We start from the raw sequence: 22,666 nt of genomic DNA, 5'->3' as shown, positions 1-22,666 counted from the left end.
ATGTTGTGCTTGATTTCAGCTTCTTCTTTTTTTTGGTTTGGAAGTCAGATGTTAATCAGCTCTGTCTCATGAACAAGGGTAGGGAGTGTCAGTCAAGGTAATGGACAGTCTTCAAAAGAAGGTTTCAAGGGAAAATGAATTAATTTAGCTAACCAAGCCTAAAAGGAAATATTGATAGAGGAGAAATCTCGTCAACATTAAGCAACTTCTTTGTAAAGTTTGCATCAATGTAGATGTTATAGTCAGGGCCGAAGAGAAATCATTTTATAAGAAGAAAATCTACAATACTTTTTTTAAATGTTCATACTAGGCCGTATCAGATGACTAAACACCAATATCATTATCTTCTGTCATTTATTGCTTGCTTTACAGTGGCATTTAGGCATCCTGGCTTAGATTGGACTTCATGATAAGTGCATGCAAAAAATAAGAGGCATCTCTTGCCCTGAAGAACTTACAATTTAATAAAACAAGACCGAAAAAGTATTATTATTATTGTGCCTATTTTCAGTATATGGAACTTGGGCACAGAGAGATTGTGTTACATTGGCAAATCAGTTTATGATTCGGGTTCTCTCATGTAAGTGCTGATCACTAACCAGTCCATTTACTTGTACAATAATGACAACTTGATCTGCAGGGACAAACCAGTTTACAGTTTTATGGGATAATGTACTCACACCAAAAGCAGAGACCAAGCTTTCAATGAATTTCATTTAGAGTATGTGTACACTGCAGATGTTACCCTAGAAAAGGGGGCTATATTATAGTTTGGTTCAGTGGGTTCCATTTTGAAAGAGACAGGTCCTTTTCTCTACATGATGTAGGTTTTCCTGCTCAAACTGTTAATTGGCACACGGTACTACCTTGTGCACCCCTCTCAAACAGGCTGTGCACCCGTTACTATCTGGTGCACTCAGCACCAAAACCGCTGCACACAGCCCCTAGGAAGCTGCACTCAACACCTAGGTTCATTAGCATACTTTTCCCGCCTCTGGGCTAATAAAAGCCCTGAGGTATCAAGGGCTCGGGTCCTTGGATATTCTCCAGCCTTGGATCTACTCATTTGTTGCTCCTCTGTATTGTTTGCCTGAAGCTTGGATACCATCTATGTAATCAGAGGCCTGGACTTTTGAACTGTGCTACCCTTGTGTGGTAAATACCCACAAGGTTTTCCTGTTTGCATTGGTCACTGGAACCGAGATTCTCTTTTCCTATCATCTTCATTGGATTACCCACCTACTGGATCAGACGGTGTTGTCGAAGGACAGATCAGACTGTGTCCAGAGGGGATTCCTTTCCAGATCGAGGATCCATATCGGGGTCGTCTCTTCACAGAGGACTCACTACCACGGGATCTCCCTGCTTGTCCTCCCCAGAGGCTTACAAATAGCCCGAGGGTTGAAGGTTGCAGGCATCGATCGCCTCAGGCTTTGTATATATCTTATGTATCTAGGGAAATGTTCTATCTCCTTTCTTCAGGTTAGGGAGGGTTGGTTTGTTGAAACTTGCTGTTAACTGTATATCTGTTCCACTATTCTACTCAAATACATGGTTTGGCCCTAAATTGTGTATGCCTGATTTGTGGCTAGAGATCCACCGGTGATTAGATACGGCTCTCAGGTCGGATCTTTCTTCTGAGTAGGGACTCCTTCTCCCCATTTTATATCCACACCATTGGCCACTTTTATTCTAAATTGCTTGTCCACGTCCCTAGGGCAACACAGAGTTTGATCTGAGGAAGTGGGTCTGGCCCACGAAAGCTCATCACCTATTAAACCATCTTGTTAAAGTGCTACACAGTCCTGTTTTTTGTTTCAGCTGCACCAGACTAACATGGCTACATTTCTACCACTAGACTTATGTGCACACTGCTATTGAGTTTTCACCGAAGTCGAAAGACCAGACGGGTTTTTACGACAGCAGTAAACCTCTTTCTATGAGGAAGAAGCCTTTTTCCAAAAAAGCTTTTTGGAAAAGGGTGTGTATGGATGCAGAAGACAGTGTTTTTTCAAAAGAAGAGGCCTCCAGGAAAAAGCATAGGTAACCTACTGGCTACTCCGTCCACAGTAATCACAACTGAAATAGGAGATGGCATCCAATCAAAGTGGATGCTATCTTTCAAAAAAGCAGTTAGTTTTTTCTTTGCACTTTTGCTGTGTAGATGCTCTCTCGAAAAAAAGTTTTTACAGATCTCTTCCGGAAAAGCTTTTTCCGAAAGAAGTTTGCAGTCTAGACGTAGCCTTAGTAACAGAAACTCGAGACTCATGTAAGAAGACCTGCAATCAGTGTCCTCCCTTCATCTCCTTACTCACTGCTGCATTTAAGATGCAATTTATTGATTAGAGGTGTCCAAGGCAGGCCATGATGTGGATATTTCTGTCTCTGATTTCAAACAGAATGTCTGAAAATGGGTTGTGATAAGTCAGGCAAGCCTGACCAAATCTGAATGTAGGTTGCTTCTTACGATATGGATTCAAGAGAGCTGATGAAATAAAAGGGAAAGTGACTTTCATAATCAGAATCTTCCTTCATCTGGAGGGAATCCATTTCCCAACTCAGTACCAATTTGAAAGAATCAGTCTCTGTCAATTTCCTTTTTATACTTTTTAATTCATTTCTAAAGGACAAATTATCCCACAATTAGCCCTTTTCGAAGAATAAGCAGATGGCTGAGGAATCCAGTTAAGAGCATGGCACTGAAGAAGATACTCTGCTTAGAGAGAAGATTGTCCCAGAGGACAGTAGATGGAACCTACAGATGAAAGTCAATGTCTTGTCATAAAATGCTGCTGTTACTTTTATTTATTTCTCTACCAAGTTTGTTGTCCGAAATAGCAGAGGAATGTTCTTGTGAATATTTTTATTTAAATTAACTCAACACGAGAGAATGTGTGGTATTTCACAGACCCATTTAAATAGGAGAGTCCACCTGACACAGATTGAAACACATATCAGTGAAGTGCCATTCATTCACTTAACAAAAATGAACAGTGAACCAGAAGGAATTCTAGGGAAAAAATTAAAGGAAACCAAATCGTCTGATTTACTGTGAGAAAACTGAGCTATCTGATTTTATGACACATTTGAAAAGGACTAACCAGAGGGCTAGGAAATAAGATTTTCTGTGTTCAAATTCCAGGTTGTCTACTAATTCACTATGTACGCTTTGGTAAGTTCATTTCACCTCAGCTTCAGGTTTACTCAGATAAAAATACCTGGAGAGACTTATGATTTTACTGGGGTTTGAAGGTGTGACAGAGCTTTACATTACAGGCAGTCCCCGACTTACGTGGATCCGACTTACGTCGGATCCCTAGATACGAACGGGGTGAGGCAACTCCCGCACATGCGCAGCAGCATTCCCGGGGCTCGCTCACCTGGGTCCTAGGATCCTCCTCCTCCTCGGGCCGGCTCCGACTGGGGTCCCGCAGAGCTGCCGGGCAGAGGAAAAGTGCCTCCCCACGCCCGCTGCCCCCCCCACCCCTCTGCCAGCAACAGGCTGCCGAACAGACAAAAGCAGCCTCTCTGCCCCTCCTCCCCTCTATATATGCCGGGCTCCCCGAGCGCAGCAGCGTCCCCGGGGCTCGCTCACCTGGGTCCTAGAATCCACCTCCTCCTCCTCTTCGGCCGGCTCCAACTGGCCTCTGCCTGCAGCAGCTGGCCACAGGGACAGGGATCCCGCAGAGCTGCCGGGCAGAGGAAAAGTGCCTCCCCACGCCCGCTGCCCCCCCCCCCGCGGCCTCGCATCCTGCACGCCTCCTCCCTCCCCCCCTGCCAGCAACAGGCTGCCCCCTCCCCTGAGCAACAGGCTGCCGAACAGCAGACAAAAGCAGCCTCTCCGCCCCTCCTCCCCCTATACATGCTGGGCTCCCTGGGCAAACAAAGACTCCACCAAAACAAACAAAGTGCTGGCCTCATTGTGTTAGCTAAAAAAGGACCCTCCTCCTAGAACCCTGGGTGGTGTGTGGAAATAAAGCTATTAGCTCAAAGCATGGTGCAGAGCTGTTTGGTATTTGATGAGTTACTCCTTTAGTCCTGAGTTTGTCACAGGGACAGAAATAGATGTGAAATCTTCTGAACAGGGGAACAGACAGCAAAACAAACATTAGAGGGGAGTTAACCTTTCCCTATGCTATCCAAAACTAAAAAAAATGTTTGGCTAGAGTTTCCCCTACAATATGTACCAGTTCCGACTTACATACAAATTCAACTTAAGAACAAACCTACAGTCCCTATCTTGTACGTAACCCGGGGACTGCCTGTACTGACTGGAAATGTGTAATATGCCTTAAAAATCCATGCCGTGTTTCACTGTCATGCTATGTAAACAAGTAAATTAGCTTTCCCCAATTACAGCAATTACAGGTATCATCATGGTATTCACAAACCAGCCAGTAGGCCTATCCATATACATTTATTTTGGGTAGATGAACAATTCTCCCCACTCTTTTTCTAACCCATTTCCCCCGCCTTAAGAAGATTATTCTTATATAAATCACAAGATTTATGGGCAAAATCATTGTTCTGATATTTGATTATTTAACATGAGTGTGCTACATAGGAGATAAAATGACATATTGGCAATGAAACTAAAATCTGCACAAATTAACAAGAATGGGTCCAATCTTGCAGCCCATTCCACACAAAAACTCATCAGTGAGTAAGGCCAGCAGGATACAGACCACTTATGGGAAGCAGAGGAAAACTTTATTTAATTAAACTTCTTAAAATGCTGAAGCAGGAATTGTATTAATGTGAGAAAGCATTAGCATGACTAACCCATAATGATTAATGGCCTAATTTTCTGCAGTGCAGAGTACCTCAGTTCCCCAGATGCTGACTTAAAATGCAGCTTTAAGTGCTCAGAACCTCTGCTAACCCAATTCTATATGACTTGCCCAAGGTCACAAAGAAGTCTATGGCAGAGCTGGGAATATATGCTGACTCTCCTATGTCCAAATTCAGTACCATACCCACAAGACCAACCTTTTATTGCTTTTTTAATCATACATTTCATTGCTCACAACTAGTGTTTTTTGTGACTGTACTGCCCAGTACACAGTACTGGCACCTCCAGACGCAATACCAGCACCTCCAGTCAGAGCTCAGCAACTTTTCCCCTGGAGTTCTGGCACCTTTTTTTTTGTTTTAAACAAAAAAAGCACTGCTTCACAATCTTTTCTCTTTTTATGCTTCCTCTTCTTAATAGTCACCTATGAGGAAATAAATAGCAAGGCAGTACCTTGACCGATCAGCTTTATCAATTGTGACACAGTCCTCACCCTGGGACCCCTTATTGGGTCCCAATTCAACCAGAGACCCCTTTTTGTACAATCTCCTGTGCCTTTCATCATCCATGCCAATTTCCTACCACCTTCTATTTACAGAGCTTTGGTTGTTTGTTCCTGTAGCTAACTTAGCTAGCCTCTCCAGCTGGCTGGGAAGTACACTATGGCTCTTCCACTTCCCCCACAACTGCCTCTCTGGCAGCCTTATAAGCCCTCTGGCTAATGAGGCCCACAGGTGTTTCACATTAGCCCCTCAGGCATGGGCTTGCTCATCTGGATTCAATTGCTCTTTTCAGCCAGGCTGTAATGGCAGAGCTCTGGCTTAGCAAGCAGCGGGTCACACAATGCAGACATGAATGATACTTACTTAAGTTCTGGTGTTAAGAGGGAACAAGACATCAGCCTTTCAGATCAGCCTTATAAAGGTTTTAGTGCTTCCTTTACCTGTGTTTTTCCCAGTGTCACTGAATGGAGTTTCTTGACTGCCTCAGTAATAGCCCTGGTTTCCACAGAACAGAGAACACTGCAGATTGCTTTAGCTTCTTCAATCACTTTATCCACTTTACACTGTTGATGGCAAGGAGAAAAACATCCATGGTACTTTAATAGAAATACCTCACAAAAGCACTTATCAGTAAGCTAAATAAGTTAAACTGAAGTCAGTGGGTGCATCCAAAAATAAGTCTGGCACAAAAGAAAAATATCATCCACAAACCCAAGAACTTGGCAGACTGCTGAGTAGCAAAGTCTTCAAAACAGCAAGCATGAAATTCCATATGCAGGGTGAAACTTTCCTAATGAAATCTTTAACAAGCCAGGTATCATCTGCTTCAGAGTTTGATTACATACCTGAAAGAGTTAAGCCTATTTAACCAAGGTTTTGTGGAGCTTCAAGAACATTAAGGCATATCTAACCTAGGCATATCGGACCTAAGCTTCTTGGACTAATTCCTTATTTTTCTTGAAAAAAAAATGTGAAAAATTTAGTTTCTAAGACTGATTCTAAGGCAAACCTTGGTGGTTTAGTTGGATTTCATAATTTCCCCTCAAACTATTAAATCTTCATGAACATAAAGTCCAGACCTTTCAAATATTCTATTTTACAAGCCCATATGCAAAATTACATTTTTATACAAACTGAGCTGTTCCAGATATGATGATGATGTATTTTAAAAAGGTGACCCAAAAGAGAGTACATCATCTATGAGTACTTCCTTAATGGAAGCTATTTATGCATGAAATGTCACCTGATAGAACTCATGGCAGAGACTAAAGATGCAGATCAAGATGATGCTGGAATTCAGTTAGGAATCTAAATATATAATACAGGACAGGACAGAAGAAGTGGCAAAGATAACTCAAGATTTGCAGATACCTTCCAAAACAAAAAGGTTTCTGGAGGATGGATTGCAAGAAGAGCAACGTGTCACTTTATTCCATTGGTCAATGAAGACAAGGTAGAGACTCAGCTAGTGGTGATGAAAATGAGATGAAGTTTGCTGCACTAGGGAATGAGGAGGAGACAGTTATAAGGTAAGTGGCAAGGAAGAAAAGAAGGGAAGCCAGTCCCCACAGAAAAGAGGTCGAGATGACAGAGATAACCAGAAATTGGAGTTTAAGAAAAAGAGAGGCCAATGGATAGGGACTGCAACACAAGACAGATTCATTCCCAGAGCAGGGTAAGACAGGTGTGTAGGGTTGGGAACTCCATACTCAGAAGAATGAACAAGTCTCTCACCTGACCAGATCCAGAGGGGAGAATAGAATGATGCCTGCCATGAGCAAGGATATGAGGTGTGAACATGAAACTGATGAGGATCCTGATAGGAGCATGGATAAATCCACTGATTGTGCTGAATGTTGGGATAAATGACATTGCTAGATTCCCACTAGAATAAATCAAGTAGAAAGGCTGGAAAAAGTACTTAAAGAGACACAAAGTTAGGTGATTTTCAGCTGAATTCTTTTGATCCCTAGCGAAGGAGGGTGAAAACATGATAAGATAATGAGGATCAACAGATGGCTCAAGGATTGGTTCTAGGAGGAAGGCTTTGGAATGAATGACCATTGTGTGATATTCATAGAAAAAGACCCTTCTCAACTTATGGACTCCACTTGAGAATTACACTTTTGAGACCAAGGTTGGCATGATTCGTAAGAAGGGCTTTTAATGAGGAGATGAGAGGAGACGGTTGGATGAGACCAGTGAAATCTCCATGACTGGGCTCCAGTACACAGGAGGAGGAAAATCAGCTACATGATGATATATTAAAGGATAACGGAACATTACAAAGTAAAAGTATCAACAGCACAGAGAAAAACATACAGATATTGAGTGGAGGGGTAGACAAGTCGTTATTGAAAGGATTAGAACTAATCCAAATAGAAAACTGAGTGAGGTCATAGAGAAACAATGGAAATGTTTGTACACTAATGTGAGGAGTGTTGGCAATAAAATGGAGGAACTTGTAACTTATAGGGCAGGGTCTTGCACACATGTACAGGGTCGAATTGATCACCATATTTTGGGTTAGGAAGGAATTTTCCCTAGAGCCAGTTTGTCAGAAATCCTGGAAGTTTTTCACCATCCTCTGCAGAGTGGGATATGGATGATTTGAACGTTTAAAACTAGTGTAAATGGGTAAATTCTCTATAACTTGAAGTCTTGAAACCATGATTTGAGGAATTCAGTAACTAGAGCAGAGGTTGTGTGTCTATTACAGGAGTAACTCAGTAAGGTTCTGTGGCTTGCAATGTGCAGGAGTTCATTGTAGAATCTTGGTCATGCTTGTCCCTTCTGACTTTAAAGTTTATGAGGGGGTCCAACAGCTATTACAGGGATTACAGAAACATGGAGGAAAGCAGTCATGACTGGAGTTCACATATGGAAGACTATAGGAATAAAGGTAAGGTTGATGAAATAGTATTACATCAATGAAGTAGGAAACTTAAAAAAAAAAACCCACCAAAAACCCAGGAACAGTATGGACAAAATCTATTTAGATTAAAATCACTTTTACAATTATTATCTAAAGATGTTTAATCCAGATAATGTTAGGTGTTTGCTATAGATCCTTAGTGCCACACTTATATAGAGAGAGACCACTTCAAATAGTATTTGAAAGATAAGTACTGCTGGAAATTGTGTCATAATAGGGGACTTTCACATATTGAATATAGATTGAATAATAAATGCTAATAATGACAGCAGATTCCATTTATTCCTGAAAAAAATAGATGTTAATTTCCTTCATCAAACTGCCACTCAATCAGCAAGAAGTGGTATAATTGATGCTAGACTTTATTTTGGTAAGTGCTGAAGACCTCATAGATGGTCATAGGAAATAATCTTGGATCAAGTGATCATGAGTTGATTCCGTTGAAATTAAATGAAAGGATAATAAAAACCAGATCACCAATTATGATTTTTCACCTCTGTCATGGTTCCTTCCCCACTCTAGCAAAATAAATGCAGAAGCGGGGGCCAACAAGTGTACCCCAAAATCTTATCTACCAGGCTTTGGTATAAAACTTCCCCCAAAAATCTTAAAACTCTAGATTTTGAGGATAGAATCTCCGCTGCCACTACCCAAATTAATAAAGAAACCAGGGGAGAGACCATTTGGGAAAATATCACCCCTAAAGCAGGACACCACTATTAGCCAATATCAGGTTAATAAAAGGAAAAGAGAAAACTTTTATCATCACCACACTATTCCTGTTGCAAGCAGAACAATTAGATGGAAAAGTAACAAAATAATTTCATGGAGAAACTCCATGGGCCTAGAACTTAGTTACAAAGGAAAGCCAAAACATTTTTTAAAAAGTGCCCAGACAGCAGATCCCATGCCCAAACCATAAAACAATGAAACCTAACGCATTTATCTAAACGTTACCCTACTTACAGAAAGCAAAGAAAGAGTATTTTCTTGGAGGGAGACATAGTATCCGTCCCCAGGGCCAGATTAGACCTTTAGAAGTCCTAAGCATTGAAAAGATTATGGTGCCCCCCATGTGTAATTCAAAATAAAAACAATATTATACCGTAAAATCTCTTTTTTTGGGGGGTGTCTCTGCTTTGCTGGTGCCCTAAGCACGTGTTTAGTCTGCTTATTGGGTAATCTAGCCCTGTCCGTCCCCCTCAATAGCTGTAGAGAGCTGCTCAGAACAAAGGAGGGAAAAACAAAAAATTCCTTTGTCCCAGTTTAAAATTCCTGCCTACATTCCTATTGGCTACTCCACCTAGCTAGGTAAGGGACATAGTTAACCCTTAGTCCCCAGGCTGCTGGCTAACCCTCATGATCATGACCACCTCAAAAAGGCAGATTTTGGGAAACAAAAGGAATTAGCTGAAGAAAGTCAACTGCACTAAAGATAAGAACTTAAATGTGGAGGACATTTGGAATTGCTTCAGATCAACTGTGCAAAAATTATCTGAAATTTGCATGACAAGCAAGGGGGTGCTTGACAAGCAAGGGGGTGGGAGGAGAACCCTTGTAGTGAAAGGTGCCATACAGAGGTAGATGAATAACCTCCTCAAAAAGGAAAAACTTAAAAACAACCATTAGTCTTGCAGCACCTTAAAGACTAACAAAACATGTACATGGGATCATGAGCTTTCATGGGAAAAACCCACTTCTGCTCATGATCCCATCTACATGTTTTGTTAGTCTTTAAGGTGCTGCAAGACTAATGGTTGTTTTTTTAAAGTTTTTCCAGTTACAGACTAACACAGCTACCCCTCTGAAGCTCCTCAAAAAGATCATTAGTGCTAAGAAGAGAGTCTAGAGAAAATGGAAAAGGGGGAGGACCAGCAAAGAAAACTACATTGTAGAGAAGAAAATTTAGAGAATAAAGAGAGAACTGCAAAAAGTCAAGTGAAACAGATCTTGCCAAGGAAATTAAAATTAATAATAAGAGGTTTATTAGTTTAACAAACAAAGAGAGACTAAGGGTACGTCTAGATTACCGCATTTTGTCGACGGAAGTTTTGTCAACAGATACTGTCGACAAAACTTCCGTCGACAAAGAGCGTCCAGACACATTGAGTTCTGTCGACAAAGCAAGCTGCTTTGTCGACAGAACTCCGTAGTCTGGACGCAACGTTACAGGCAATAACACCTTCTGTCGACAGAGTTCTGTCGACAGAAGGTGTTATGCCTCGTAAAATGAGGTATACCAGCGTCAACAAAACTGCTGAGTTCTGTCGACGTTATGTGTAGACGCTGTGTGGACGTTATGTATAGACGTTATGTGTAGACCAGTGTAGACGCTGGTATAGTTTTGTCGACAAAAGTCCACTTTTGTCGACAAAACTAGGTAGTCTAGACACACCCTAAGAAAGAATGAGGTTGAATCACTATGCAGTGTGGATGGGAAGAAGATTAAAGATAATCTAGGTATGGCACATACTAACTACATAAATTGCTTCTGTTTTCAATAAAGATCATATAAAACATGTGCATGAAGCCAATATAGTTCATGGAAATCAGTGTCTAGAAATTAATCTTATTTCATCTGAGATGAAAGAAACTTTAGATAGTTTAGTGCACTCAAATCAGGATAAAGGGATAATTTACATCCTAGAATACTGGAAGAACAAATACATGAAATTGCTGGTGTGGGAGTACAGATTTTTAATACCTCTGAATATACAGAGGTATTAATGCCATATGACTGGAGAATAGCTGGTGTTGAACCTATACTTATGCAAGGTAAAAAGTGATCTAGGCAATTACAGACTTGTTAGTCTAAACCTCAGTAGTACGTAAGGCTTTAGGACAAATTATATCACGGATGGTGAAGACCTATTTAAGCTAAAAGACTATGGCACAAGAACAAATGGATATAAACAGGCCATAAATACATTCTGGCTGGAAATTCAAAGACTGTTTCTAACCATCAGAGGGATTAGGCCTAGGGCCTAATAGGAGGTATGAGGGCAAACAACTTAAGGAGGGAACTGGACAAACTTAGGAATGTGATTGCATGATGGGGTTGCTTGTAATGGTGAGGTACTGGTCTCAGCAGTACTGGGGCTCACATCTAGTTAACATGTTTTGTTCTTAAAAGCTCAGGGCTTCAGCCAGACCCCTGCAAGGATCAGGATGAGATTCCCCTTCCCCCAGCATATTCTCATTTTTGTTGTTGTTTTATTTCCTTCCTCTGAACCTCAGGGGTGGCCCTGGCTGGGGATGGGACACTGGAAGGGAGGACAGGACCCTGAGGTGATGTGCTATCAGTCGCTCTCTCATGAGTTTGATTACTTGGTTCTTACTCACACGCTATGGATCAAATTGATCATTTGTGGGGTTGGAAAGGAATTTTCCACCAGATCAGACAGGCAGTGACTGTAGGGCTAGGTCTATACTGCTGGCTTTTGCTGGCAGAGACTATACTAATGAAGCACTCGTTAGCAACTTCTCGTGCTTCCGTTTTTGAGGCATAAGGATCTTGTGCAAAAGGGTGGGTTTTTTCTTTTTTCTGCACAAAACAGATCCATCTACACTGCACCAAAACCTCTTGTGCAAAAAGCCTCAGGCAGAGATATGCAAATGAAGCATGAGAAGTTGCTAATGAGCGCTTCATTGACATAGCCTAGGTGTTTTTTTGCCTTCCTCTGCAGTTTGTGCGCGCACGTCGCTTGCCAGCATTTCAGGTAGCCATTTCCTTGCCATTGGAGGCTTTGGGCACTGGTGCACCTTCCTATTCACTGTTTGTGGCACACAATAATCTAGTTTCCTGGACATGTTGATTTTAGTGCCTGTGAGCTAGGTGGTGGTGTTGGAATGTGATACTCAGGTAGATGATTTGTAGTGCCCTTCTGGCCTTGAACTCTCTAGGCATCTAAAAAGGGGTGTGCATAGATACTACATACTCTGTGTTGGGGGAAAGATTTAAAATAATGTCCACGGATTCTTTGTTTATTGGTACTACTGACTGTCTTAAAGACTGAAAAATGTTTCCTGGGCAATCAAAACCTCTCTGATTAAATTTTCTCTGTCTCTCTGTACTGATAACATTCCTTGTAGTGAGCTACAGTGTGTTCATGTGCCGATAAAATTATTTTAGTAACTCATCTATTTCTAGGAACAGAAAAAAAAATGGTCCTTAAGGTGAACTTTTTTATTTTCAAGTTGAATGTCTGAAATTGAACAGTAATGAGAAGGTTAATATCTACCATTAATACAAACAAATAAATATATTGGGATAACTGTCTCACTGGACTAAATCCAATTACTTAATTAGAGCACAAATATATTAGGCATGCTCTCACAAAATTTTGAAAAATAAAATGAGCACACCTTTTCAAAAATAATCCTGTTTTAGGATTGTAAGGGAAAGGAAATTGATTATGCTTGGTTGTGATCTCCAATAAACTTTGGAGCTTCTTTCAGTCTTAAATTGACTCACCACTTTCTAAACGATCCCTTTATAATTATTACATTTTCCCTTCAGCCTCCCCCCAGGATCATGTCGATTCTTAAATTAAATGCTTGCAGATTTTCCTCTCTCTATATTCAGGGTACACATAACCATACTGGTGGAGCAGCTAAAATGGGACAGCATTGTCACCACTTTAACTGTGACCCAGCCAGAGGTTTAGAAGGGCTTTTTTATGGTATGGACCTGGAGAATATTACTATTTTTCTTTTTTCACATGTGGCTATAGATTAGTAACACAAAGCACTTTATCTCTACAGGCACGTGCGCACACAGGAATTTTCAGAGTAACACATTATCATTACAGGCACACCAGGCTAATCCATGAACAGGGTGGTGACTTGAGCTTCCTCTGAAGGAAAAAATATCTTTTTTAACATTTTCAGAAAGTACTTTGTGCATTCCTATAAAGAAGCATGTTGGAAAGTTTTGAAGAGTGTTTGCATTTCCATGATATAATGGGCTTTTAAGTGTGAAGCAAGAATTATAATTAAGTGTGGTTTATGGACTACTAGGCGCTTCAAGGCATGGATCTTATTGCCTTAATGGACATAGATATGAAAAATATTTTAACTAAGACATGACTGATGATAGATTTTTCTCACACCATCTCTCTTCCCAGACAGACATTTAATACCTGGAGAGTCTTCCCTTTCCAAATTCAGACATATCACACTGATTTAGACTTAATGGACCAAACACAGAGAGACTCATTTTTCTACAGCTATTTTGGGAAGTTTTTGTTCTAAATGTCCTAAAATTCAGGAGGAACTAAAACCAACATAATGCAGACGTTTCAGTACATTTTATTTTACTGAAAATATTTAAATATGATAACTTTTGGAGGATATTTTGATGTTTATATTAATTTCTGTTATTAAAACGCCATCTCATTGTAGAACAACCCTTTACCAAAGGTTAAGCAAAGTTTCATTAGAGGCTAACAGGAAGTTTATTATAAATAACAAGAGATAATTCCGGTGATAATAATTTCTAACATTCAGGGCATAAATTCTGTGGAAATGCTCCATACATGTCAGGTTGAACTGCATCTTGTGTGCCAAATATTCCATACTTCTATCTTTCTCATTTTTATTTTGTAATAGCAGCAATCACTATCTAGCTTGTACATCATTTACTATAGATGAAAAATACCAAGGAATACATTTTTGCCCTGGGCCTCACCAGGGGTTCATGGATTCCATGACTGAAGTTTTTTAAAAAATGCCTGTGACTTATGGGATTTGAAGATATGAATAATTCCCACTGATTTAAATTATATTTTGCACTGTGAGCATGGGGACCCTGGATAGTACTTTTAAATGTTCTTAAATTGCTTAACTGGTGTGTATTGCAAATACACTCACAGATTCAAACAGTGAATCATGACTCCTGGATTTGTTTTGTTTCTCTGGCTGTGTCTAGACTGGCCAGGTTTTCTGGAAAATCAGCCGCTTTTCCGGAAAAACTTGCCAGCTGTCTATACTGGCCGCTTGAATTTCCGCAAAAGCACTGACTTCCTACTGTAAGAAATCAGTGCTTTTTGCAGAAATACTATGCTGCTCCCGTTCGGGCAAAAGTCCCTTTTGCGCAAAGCTTTTGCGCAAAAGGGCCAGTGTAGACAGCTGAGATTTGTTTTGTGCAAAAAAGCCCCGATCGCAAAAATGGCGATCGGGGCTTTTTTTTTTGCATAAAACCGCGTCTAGATTGGCCATGGACGCTTTTCCGCAAAAAGTGCTTTTGCGGAAAAGTGTCTGTGCCAATCTAGACATTCTTTTCCGAAAATGCTTTTAACGGAACACTTTTCCGTTAAAAGCATTTCCAGAAAATCATGCCAGTCTAGACGTAGCCTCTGTGTGTAATTTTTCAGAACAATGACAATTAATTCTAACAATAACAAGAACAATAATAATGTTTTGTGCAATGAAAGTTTCACACACACACACACACACACACACACACCCTAGTCCTTGTCTGTGTACAATAGAATTACCACTGGTCAGAAAACTGGTGCAGTACAATGAAGAATAAAGACAATACCATAGTATTTTCAGGAAAGGATTCTGAACTCAATGAAGCACAAACTTAGGCCCAGATCCTGAGGTAAACTCTATGGTCACAGTAACACTATGAAAAACAGGTGTATTTTTAAAATCTATTAACTAACTTATGCCCAAAATTTAACTATCATGATATTACACTAGTGAAAATATTGTGAAAAACTGAAATCTGGGGATGAGGATTAACATCCTAACACAGAATGGAGATTTTTGGTTATGGTTTTATTTTTTCATTTTTTTATTTTGCAAGAGAATTCTTTACTTTCACACAACTAGTTAAACTCTACTGCATCAAACTAAAATAACTTCAAGCTGCTGCAGGAGTATATTCTGTGATCTACCAAGGTCTTGTGCTTTCTTTCCATTCCCCCGTTATAAATGGAAGAAAAACTAGTTTAAATAAAAGTAAGACGAGTCTGCACCACCTTCTGAAATGCAGCGCAACCTATTATTTGTATTCTTCCGTTCTCTCTCTGATTGTCTGTAATTTAAACATGCATCTTCAATTTGGGGTCAGAGTCTGCCCACAGCTGGGAATCAAAGGAACAAAAGCTTTTCTGGTGGCATTTTGAGACCAACTGTTTAAACCTGATTCCGCAAACTTTTAAGGTTCATGCCTGATTTTATTCATGCTAGTCCTGCTTCAATTAGTGTTGATCAAAATGCCTGGCTGAAAAGGGACCCTGGTGGCTCCAGTCAGCACTGCTGACCAGGCTGTTAGAAATGTGGTTGGTGGTGTAAAGAGACTAAGTTAGGGCCTCTTCCTCGCTTGGCTTCTTACAATTCCCGGAAATGACCGGCATGTCCTTGTGGCCCCCACATTCAGGGCTAATGGAAAGGCACTGCACACTGTCCCTGCTGGACCCAATGGTTCAAATTCCCATTGGCTGGGGGCAGTGCCTACGGGGATGAGTAGTACACACTGTACTGAGCTTTCTGGCCGTGCCTTCACCTTGCTGCTTCTGGGTGTCACCTGAGGTACATGCCACCTGGCTGGAGTCCCCTCCTTCACATTAAATCCCTCCAAGACCTCGCACTCCCACCTGCACCGCAACCCCATGCCCAATATCAGAACCCCCACACTCACCAAAACACCCTTCCAGAGCCTGCATCTACTCATCCTCCCACACCCAATCTCCTGCCCCAATCCTGAGACCCTTCCCATAGTCCAGCCTGGAGGCCCCTCCTATAGTGCAAATCCCTCCAGTTGGATCCCTCAACTCTGTGCTGCACCCCAGATCCCTGCTCCTGCCTAATGAAAGTGAGAAAGAGGCTGGGAGAGACAAAAGACAGAGGGACAGGGGCAGGAATGAGTCAGCTTCAGAGAAGAGATGGGGCAAGGGGAAGGGAAAGGGCATCAGTGTTTAGTTTTATGCCATTAGAAAAGTTGGCAACCCTAATGTACATGTTTAAGTGTTTCCAGAATTGTGGGAGGGGTATCATTCAGCTAAACCAGAGCCAAATATTTGGGTGTTAACTCAAATTAGCCTCAGATCCTTTTGTTCCCCAAACCTAGAGAATAGTTACCTTGAATGTTTTAATTGTGTAGCATTTGTCACAATTTAGATGTCAATTTTACTTAAAAATTTCCACACCTTTCCAACACAGGTTAAACAGCTTTTAGGAAGAGTCCTCTTTAATTCAATTTGAGGCAAATTAATCTAATAATTAGAGACTTTTCACAGGTAAGTCAATGTTTTTCTGGCAAAGACGACTGAGAACAAATACCTCATTTTGTAATAGATATTCCACTTGACCTGCATATTTCATAATAAATGTAACAAGGTTCTTCCTGGAAATAAACAAAAAACAAAAAACACAACCAACATTCAGTTAATGGAAGTCAGAAAAAGAAAGTGGGCATTATTTTTACTTTACACTATGAATCAGGAATAACTTCACTGGCCACGGTGATTTTACAGTGATTGGTGTAAACAGGAATTCAGAATCAAGACAAGAGCTTATATAAATTTCAAAGAATTCTAGGCCTGATTCTTCACCACCATTAATTTGTCCCTGTGCAAAGTATGTTTAAAATGCTACCATTCAAATCTGGTGATATTTTATACCTACTTTTTACAAATGTAAGTCCCCAGTTCAGCAAACCACTTAAGCACATGCTTAGGTTTATGAAGTTGCTTAAGTCTCATTGACTTTGTGTGTTTAAAAGTTAAGTGTGTGCTTAAATATTTTTTTGAGCAGAGACGGACTTAAAGTTTTTAAGCACACACTTAACTTTTAAACATATAAAGTCAAGGGGTATGTTTTACAGCTTAGGGGTATGTCTACACTGCACGCTTATTTTGAAATAAGTTATTTTGGAATAGCTTATTTTGAAATAGCACCTCCACCCTACAGAGAGGCCTCAAAATTAGTCCAAGGCAGGCTTCCCTAATGTAGATGTGCGATCTCGATTTAGAGCCCCAGGAAGCACTGGGGAGGAATAACTTAGAAAGGCCCTGGTGAGGGTCTATTTCAAAAAAGCAGCAGTGGAGCGTCTACACACGCCTTATTTCGAAATAGCTATTTCCGAATAGGCATTATTCCTCGTAGAATGAAGTTTACAGGTTATGGAATAAACTATTATTTCAAAATCATTTTGAAATAACGGAAGGGCTGTGTAGATGCTCACACTGTTATTTCAAAATAACACTAGTTATATCAAAATAACAGTGCAGTGTAGATGCCCCTTATGTCACAAAATAGGTAGAAATCTATGAATGATCAAGCCCTGTGTCTGCAAAACAATCGGCAATAGTTCTCAATTTACTGTAAACCAGATCACCAGTGTAGAAAAGTACATTTTTAAAAAAAGAGATACTGTTGAAATAATAAATTTGAAAAATACTTGAACGGTTTTGCAACATAAAGCAGTGAAATGTGAGGACCACTCTCCCTCCAATGTTGATTTCCACTCAAACCTGTACATGACCTTACAATCAATTAATTTTTTAATTACCTGACAACTGAACATCTTGTGGAGTACTGCCAGGTTTACTTTCCAATAGGCCATTAATTAATAGACTTCTAAAATGTATCCAACTACACCCATCAGGTTAGCCAGCATGTTGTTGCATTTAAGGGCATTTTGATGTTGAGGAAGATGGGCCAGAATTAGCCTTTTTGTAAGTGAATACAACTCCATCAATGTCCAGGTACTCACATAAAGTTTGAATTTAACTCCAGGTGTTTATTATAGTGAGGGATGGAAGTACAGCAACCACCAGTGGATATACTGATTTATTTCATTAGCTATCCACGTGTCTATAAGAGCAATTTGCTGATTTGCCCATTTTCTTCAGTTTATCCGAGGCCAACTGATAAACAGCTAAAGAAGTCATTTGTTCATTATTCTTCATGGGAGCTAGGGAGAGGGTGCCCATCTTAATCAATTTGGCTGCCTGGACAAAGACATTGTTTCATTCTGCCATATCATGACACAAATATCACAATGTGGCATTTCATTATGATGGGGCTGCGCACAGAGAAATTGCTATTAAGAAGAGCAAAGGAGGGCATCTTAGAAATAATTCACACTATAAGACAAGTCTGCCCGGCTGAGTTGCACACACTTTGTAAGCAGTCAGCATCATTCATATATCCCTTTGTCGAGACCAAAAACTTCGTATCACAAGAAAAGGAGTTATCATCACTGGAATGTCTCAACAAATCATTTTTTCCCCATCAAAAAAGTATAGATGTATCACAATGGAAACATTTTGTAAACTGGAATTTTTGTTTTCCATCCCACCCTAGTCATGACAGCATAACATGTGAAAAGCAGTAGACATACTTATTTAGCAAAAATGTGTAGCCCACATGTCACATATGTCAAGGATGGAAATTCAGAGAATGCTTATAAGAAATTAAATAAAACATCCCATATACTTCAATGTGCCCTTGAGCAATTCACCTCACCTCTCTCTGCCTCATTTTCCCATCTGTAAAATGGGACGTATGGAATTTATCTTTCCATATAAAACACTTTGGCTAGGTCTACACTACAAGTTTTATGCGCAAAACCAACTGGTTTTGCACAAAAACAGGCGGAGCATCCATACCTTACGCACGTTTTTGCACAAGAAAATTGACAGAACAGAGGGCTTTTTCTGGCAGAGTTATTCTTCTCCCCGTGAGGAATAACTCCTTTTTGCACTACAGCTCTTACACAAAAAGGCAGGTGTGGATGCTCTGGAAGGGTTTTTGCACAAGAAATCCCTAGAGGCAAAAGCACAGGTGCTATAATGGCCATTTGCAGAATGGCCATCAGAGCTTTCTTGCGTAAGAGTGTCCATGCAATGTGGATGCTCTCTTGTGCAAAAGCACATCGCTTTTGCGATGCGCTTTGAGGTCTGGACACGCTTTTGTGCAATAAGTTTTTGCACAAGAACTATTCTGCAAAAGGCTTCTTGCACAAAAACCCTGCAGTGTAGACGAAGCCTTTGAGATCTGTGGATGAAACACACTACAGGAGTTAAATATTGTTATATAAACAGTTAAATATTCCTCACTCCTTCAGAGGGAGCACAGTGAAAGTTGAGGAAGAGATCTGTTGCTGCTGGGTGTCCTTGACACATTAGCCCTAGCACTATATCGAACCATGTTGTAACTCTGCTTGTTAAAATTGTACCTCAATACAAAGAGTGTGTTATGAAGAGTGAAGCCATTATCCCTGTATGTATATACATATTTGGCTCTGAAAATTCTGTCTTTATGAACAGAAGCATGAGAAAATTACAACTTCTTCAATTCAGGAAACTTGCAGGGAGGAGAGGCGGGGGAATTTTTTTTCCACCAAAACTGTAATATTTTTAAGTTCTCTTTTTCATAGAGAGACTTTTAAGATCTAAACACTGCTATAAATGCTGTATGATAATGGCTTTTATCTACTTAATGTTATTCTCATAGATTTATAGTGAACTCCTGTTTTAACAAGACTAATTATAACAGGGTTTAACTCAACGTGCTTGTAAAATAAATGCTAGAGATGGAAGAGAGCCAGGGGAACATGGTGTGTGTGTGTGCGTGTGCAGAAGGGAAGGGGGACTATCAAAGGTACAGGCAGGGGGCATGTGTGGGAACCCCATGTAGAAAATAAAATGTTGGCATGGATCTAGGGGGGCAGTGTGCCTCCCAAGTGCTGACATGAGTCACTTGTGCAGGGAGCACTATAGCCAGCTATACTGAAACTAGCCCAGTAGCCCGTCATAAGCACCTTCCTCAGCATCATGATCACTAACACGGTGATACAAGATTGGCTCAGTGCTGACTCACTATCAGAAGAGGTATTTATTGAAAGGCCAGCAATGATTCATGCTGCATCTTATGTTATTTTTGTGGTTCTCCCATCCATGCACAAACTAAAGCCTGGCTCTGCTTAGCTTATAAGTGCAGATGAAATCACGGTCCCAGGACATCTAGATGTTGACAAGTTAATATACACAGTTATTATGTGCAACACCACAACTACTAACATTCTTACCTAGACACTTTCCAAATACATGCATGTTGTAGCAGCTGATTCACACTGAACTGACTTTGATCATCTTCATGCTGTAGAAAAAGAAACACATAAAGAATTACATTATTGGTGGCATGAAGTATCTAAGTGGTATAAATTTGTTTGATGCTTCATAATATTCTTTTATTGTTTTTGGCCCTGATCAAAGATTGATAAAAACCTTTTTCTCCTTGCTTGCATTTTCTTGAGCCCTTCGATAAACTTTCAAAGCTGGTCACACCACCAGCTTCACTTTGGAAAGCAAGAAGCTTTTCTTGAGTAAAATCCTTATCATTTTGGAGATTTTTCAAATAAAGACTTGGTTGCAAGTGGAAAAGGGCTGATGCTAGAGCATTCCAATCCAGGCCTGGATTTGGGGAAGAGTTTTGGTCAGGGTTATGGTTTCTTTCATTAGGAAAAAACTAGGAGCCACTGGAAAAATTCCTAGCTAGTCTTAGATTTCAAGCACACTCAAACTTCAAGATATTTCAATCTCAGATTGTGTTTGCTCCCAGTCTTTCACTTTCAATTTATAGTCTGGGTTTTCCAGGTTCCTGCTTTTTTGATAGTTGAGGATGGGGCAGGGATTTTTTTCTCTAGCAGTATAGGAAGAAAACATTCTCTCAGAAATCCACACCTGCATGCTACACAGAGTAGAAGACTCTTTGTCCCTTTCAATTTGCATCTTCTTCCTTTTAAGGAGTACATTTGGGATAAGAGTCATATGAGTGACAGTGGGAAGGGAACCATATTTACTGATAAACAGCATCAAAATCCACCATACTTTTTCAGCTTTCCTGCCTTCCTTTGATGCTTGAATTTTTGACCACCTCCTTTCATTCAAGGTAGTTCTCAGCATGCAGCTGGCAAGCAACATAGGCAGCTCTGACGAACTGCTGAGTCCAGATCTCTGCTGATTATAGGACCACAAAGTATCCTGTGAAATAACTGTTGCTCTCCAGAGCCCCACAATGAAAATCAGGAAGCAAGTTAACTGAAACATCATCATGTCTTTGCATTAAGTGAGAATACAAAGGAAACAAAACTAAGAGTGAAGAAACCTGACACCCAGTGCTTTAATGACTCCCTAAACCACACAAAACAGCCATCATTGGCAAGCATAGCCAAGCAGTCATGACACTGGAGCAGTCACTTGATAAGAGTGGGGAGATAGGATATCTGACAGAATTGTGAGGAAGGAATGCGTAAGTCCCTCCCAAAACCTTTATTGTTACTGTAACAATGCTTAAATGCTCCCTCCCACAAACCAGCCTGATACAGAGCAGTTTACATGAAACAAAAACATTGCTCATAGAATTCCAGCAATTCAGCAAAGAGATTCCTAGTGTCTCATGACACACAGGATTCTGGGATATTACCCATGAAATTTCACAATAAATAGTGTGTACACACATGTAATCCTGTGTCCAGTGTATACCCGTGCCTAGCAAACATGTGTGGCAAGGGGTACATGCTCTAGCAGTACGGGCATGTATAAATTTGTACAGTCCTAAATGTAGACAGATATAGAGAGTGTATATGGGCCCACTTAACTTCTTCTAACTGAGCTCATAAATATGGTAAATTTATAGTCAGGGCAGCCTTAGCATGGGCACATCATTCAATTGCACCTACAAAAATAATAAAAACAAGGAGCTGAGCCAAGAATCACTGCAACCTTCTGTGGCAGATTGCACCTACTCATTCAAATGTGGCCAAGCCACCCCTACATCATGGGCCCAGTCCTGTGATGTGTACAGTACTCCAAGTATTGCCAATACCAGGGATTACAAAAATAATGAGTCAGGCACTCAAAAAAATCTCGAAAGGCTTTAAAATTAGATTTTAAAGTGAGTTTATTTGAGGTTGGTTATTTTTTATTGGCCTTTTGAATTTTGAGTCTGTGTGTGTCAATCATATACTCAGGCTTTTCTCAAAAACCATGAAGGTTAGACCCTTTGTTTTGTTTACAAAAAAAAAACCATGAATTGAGATTCTCAGATAAAGACTCCTCTCCTGGAGTCCAGAGTTTGAGAACACTAAAGCTGCAAATTTTGGAAGTCTTACACTAATATGTTGAGAGTTGACCAACATTGCTTCATATCCTTGATTTCAATGGGATAGGAGTAGAACCCTACCAAATTCACGGCCATGAAATGCGTAACACGGATTGTGAAATCTGGTCTTTTGGCTACTTTTATTCTATACTATATAAAGAGAGGCCAGTGTTTGAGTCCTGGCCTGAGAAGCAGTTACAGAGGATTGCAAGGTTATTTTAGGGGGGTTGCAGTATTACTTCCCTTACATCTACACCTTCTGAGCTGGGTGGCCAGAGTAGCATCTTTTGGCCAGGCATCCAGCCCTAAAGATGG

General features: G+C 40.4%; 1 protein-coding gene across 2 annotated transcripts in view; it reads right to left on the bottom strand.

Annotated features, from left to right (window-relative positions):
* Positions 1-22,666, bottom strand: part of PIK3C2G (phosphatidylinositol-4-phosphate 3-kinase catalytic subunit type 2 gamma) — a 383,327-nt gene that overhangs the window by 248,099 nt on the left and 112,562 nt on the right. For both annotated transcript variants that reach the window (XM_075897745.1, XM_075897746.1), the window contains 3 exons: positions 20,277-20,347; positions 16,523-16,586; positions 5,736-5,858 (listed from right to left, as the gene is read on the bottom strand). In XM_075897745.1, the coding sequence (XP_075753860.1) occupies positions 5,736-5,858; positions 16,523-16,586; positions 20,277-20,347 (258 nt within the window). The remainder of the gene's footprint in view (positions 1-5,735; positions 5,859-16,522; positions 16,587-20,276; positions 20,348-22,666) is intronic.

This window comes from Pelodiscus sinensis, chromosome 1 (assembly GCF_049634645.1).
Source record: "Pelodiscus sinensis isolate JC-2024 chromosome 1, ASM4963464v1, whole genome shotgun sequence".
Taxonomy (NCBI): Eukaryota; Metazoa; Chordata; order Testudines; family Trionychidae; genus Pelodiscus; species Pelodiscus sinensis.
This window is presented reverse-complemented; position numbering and strand designations above follow the sequence as displayed.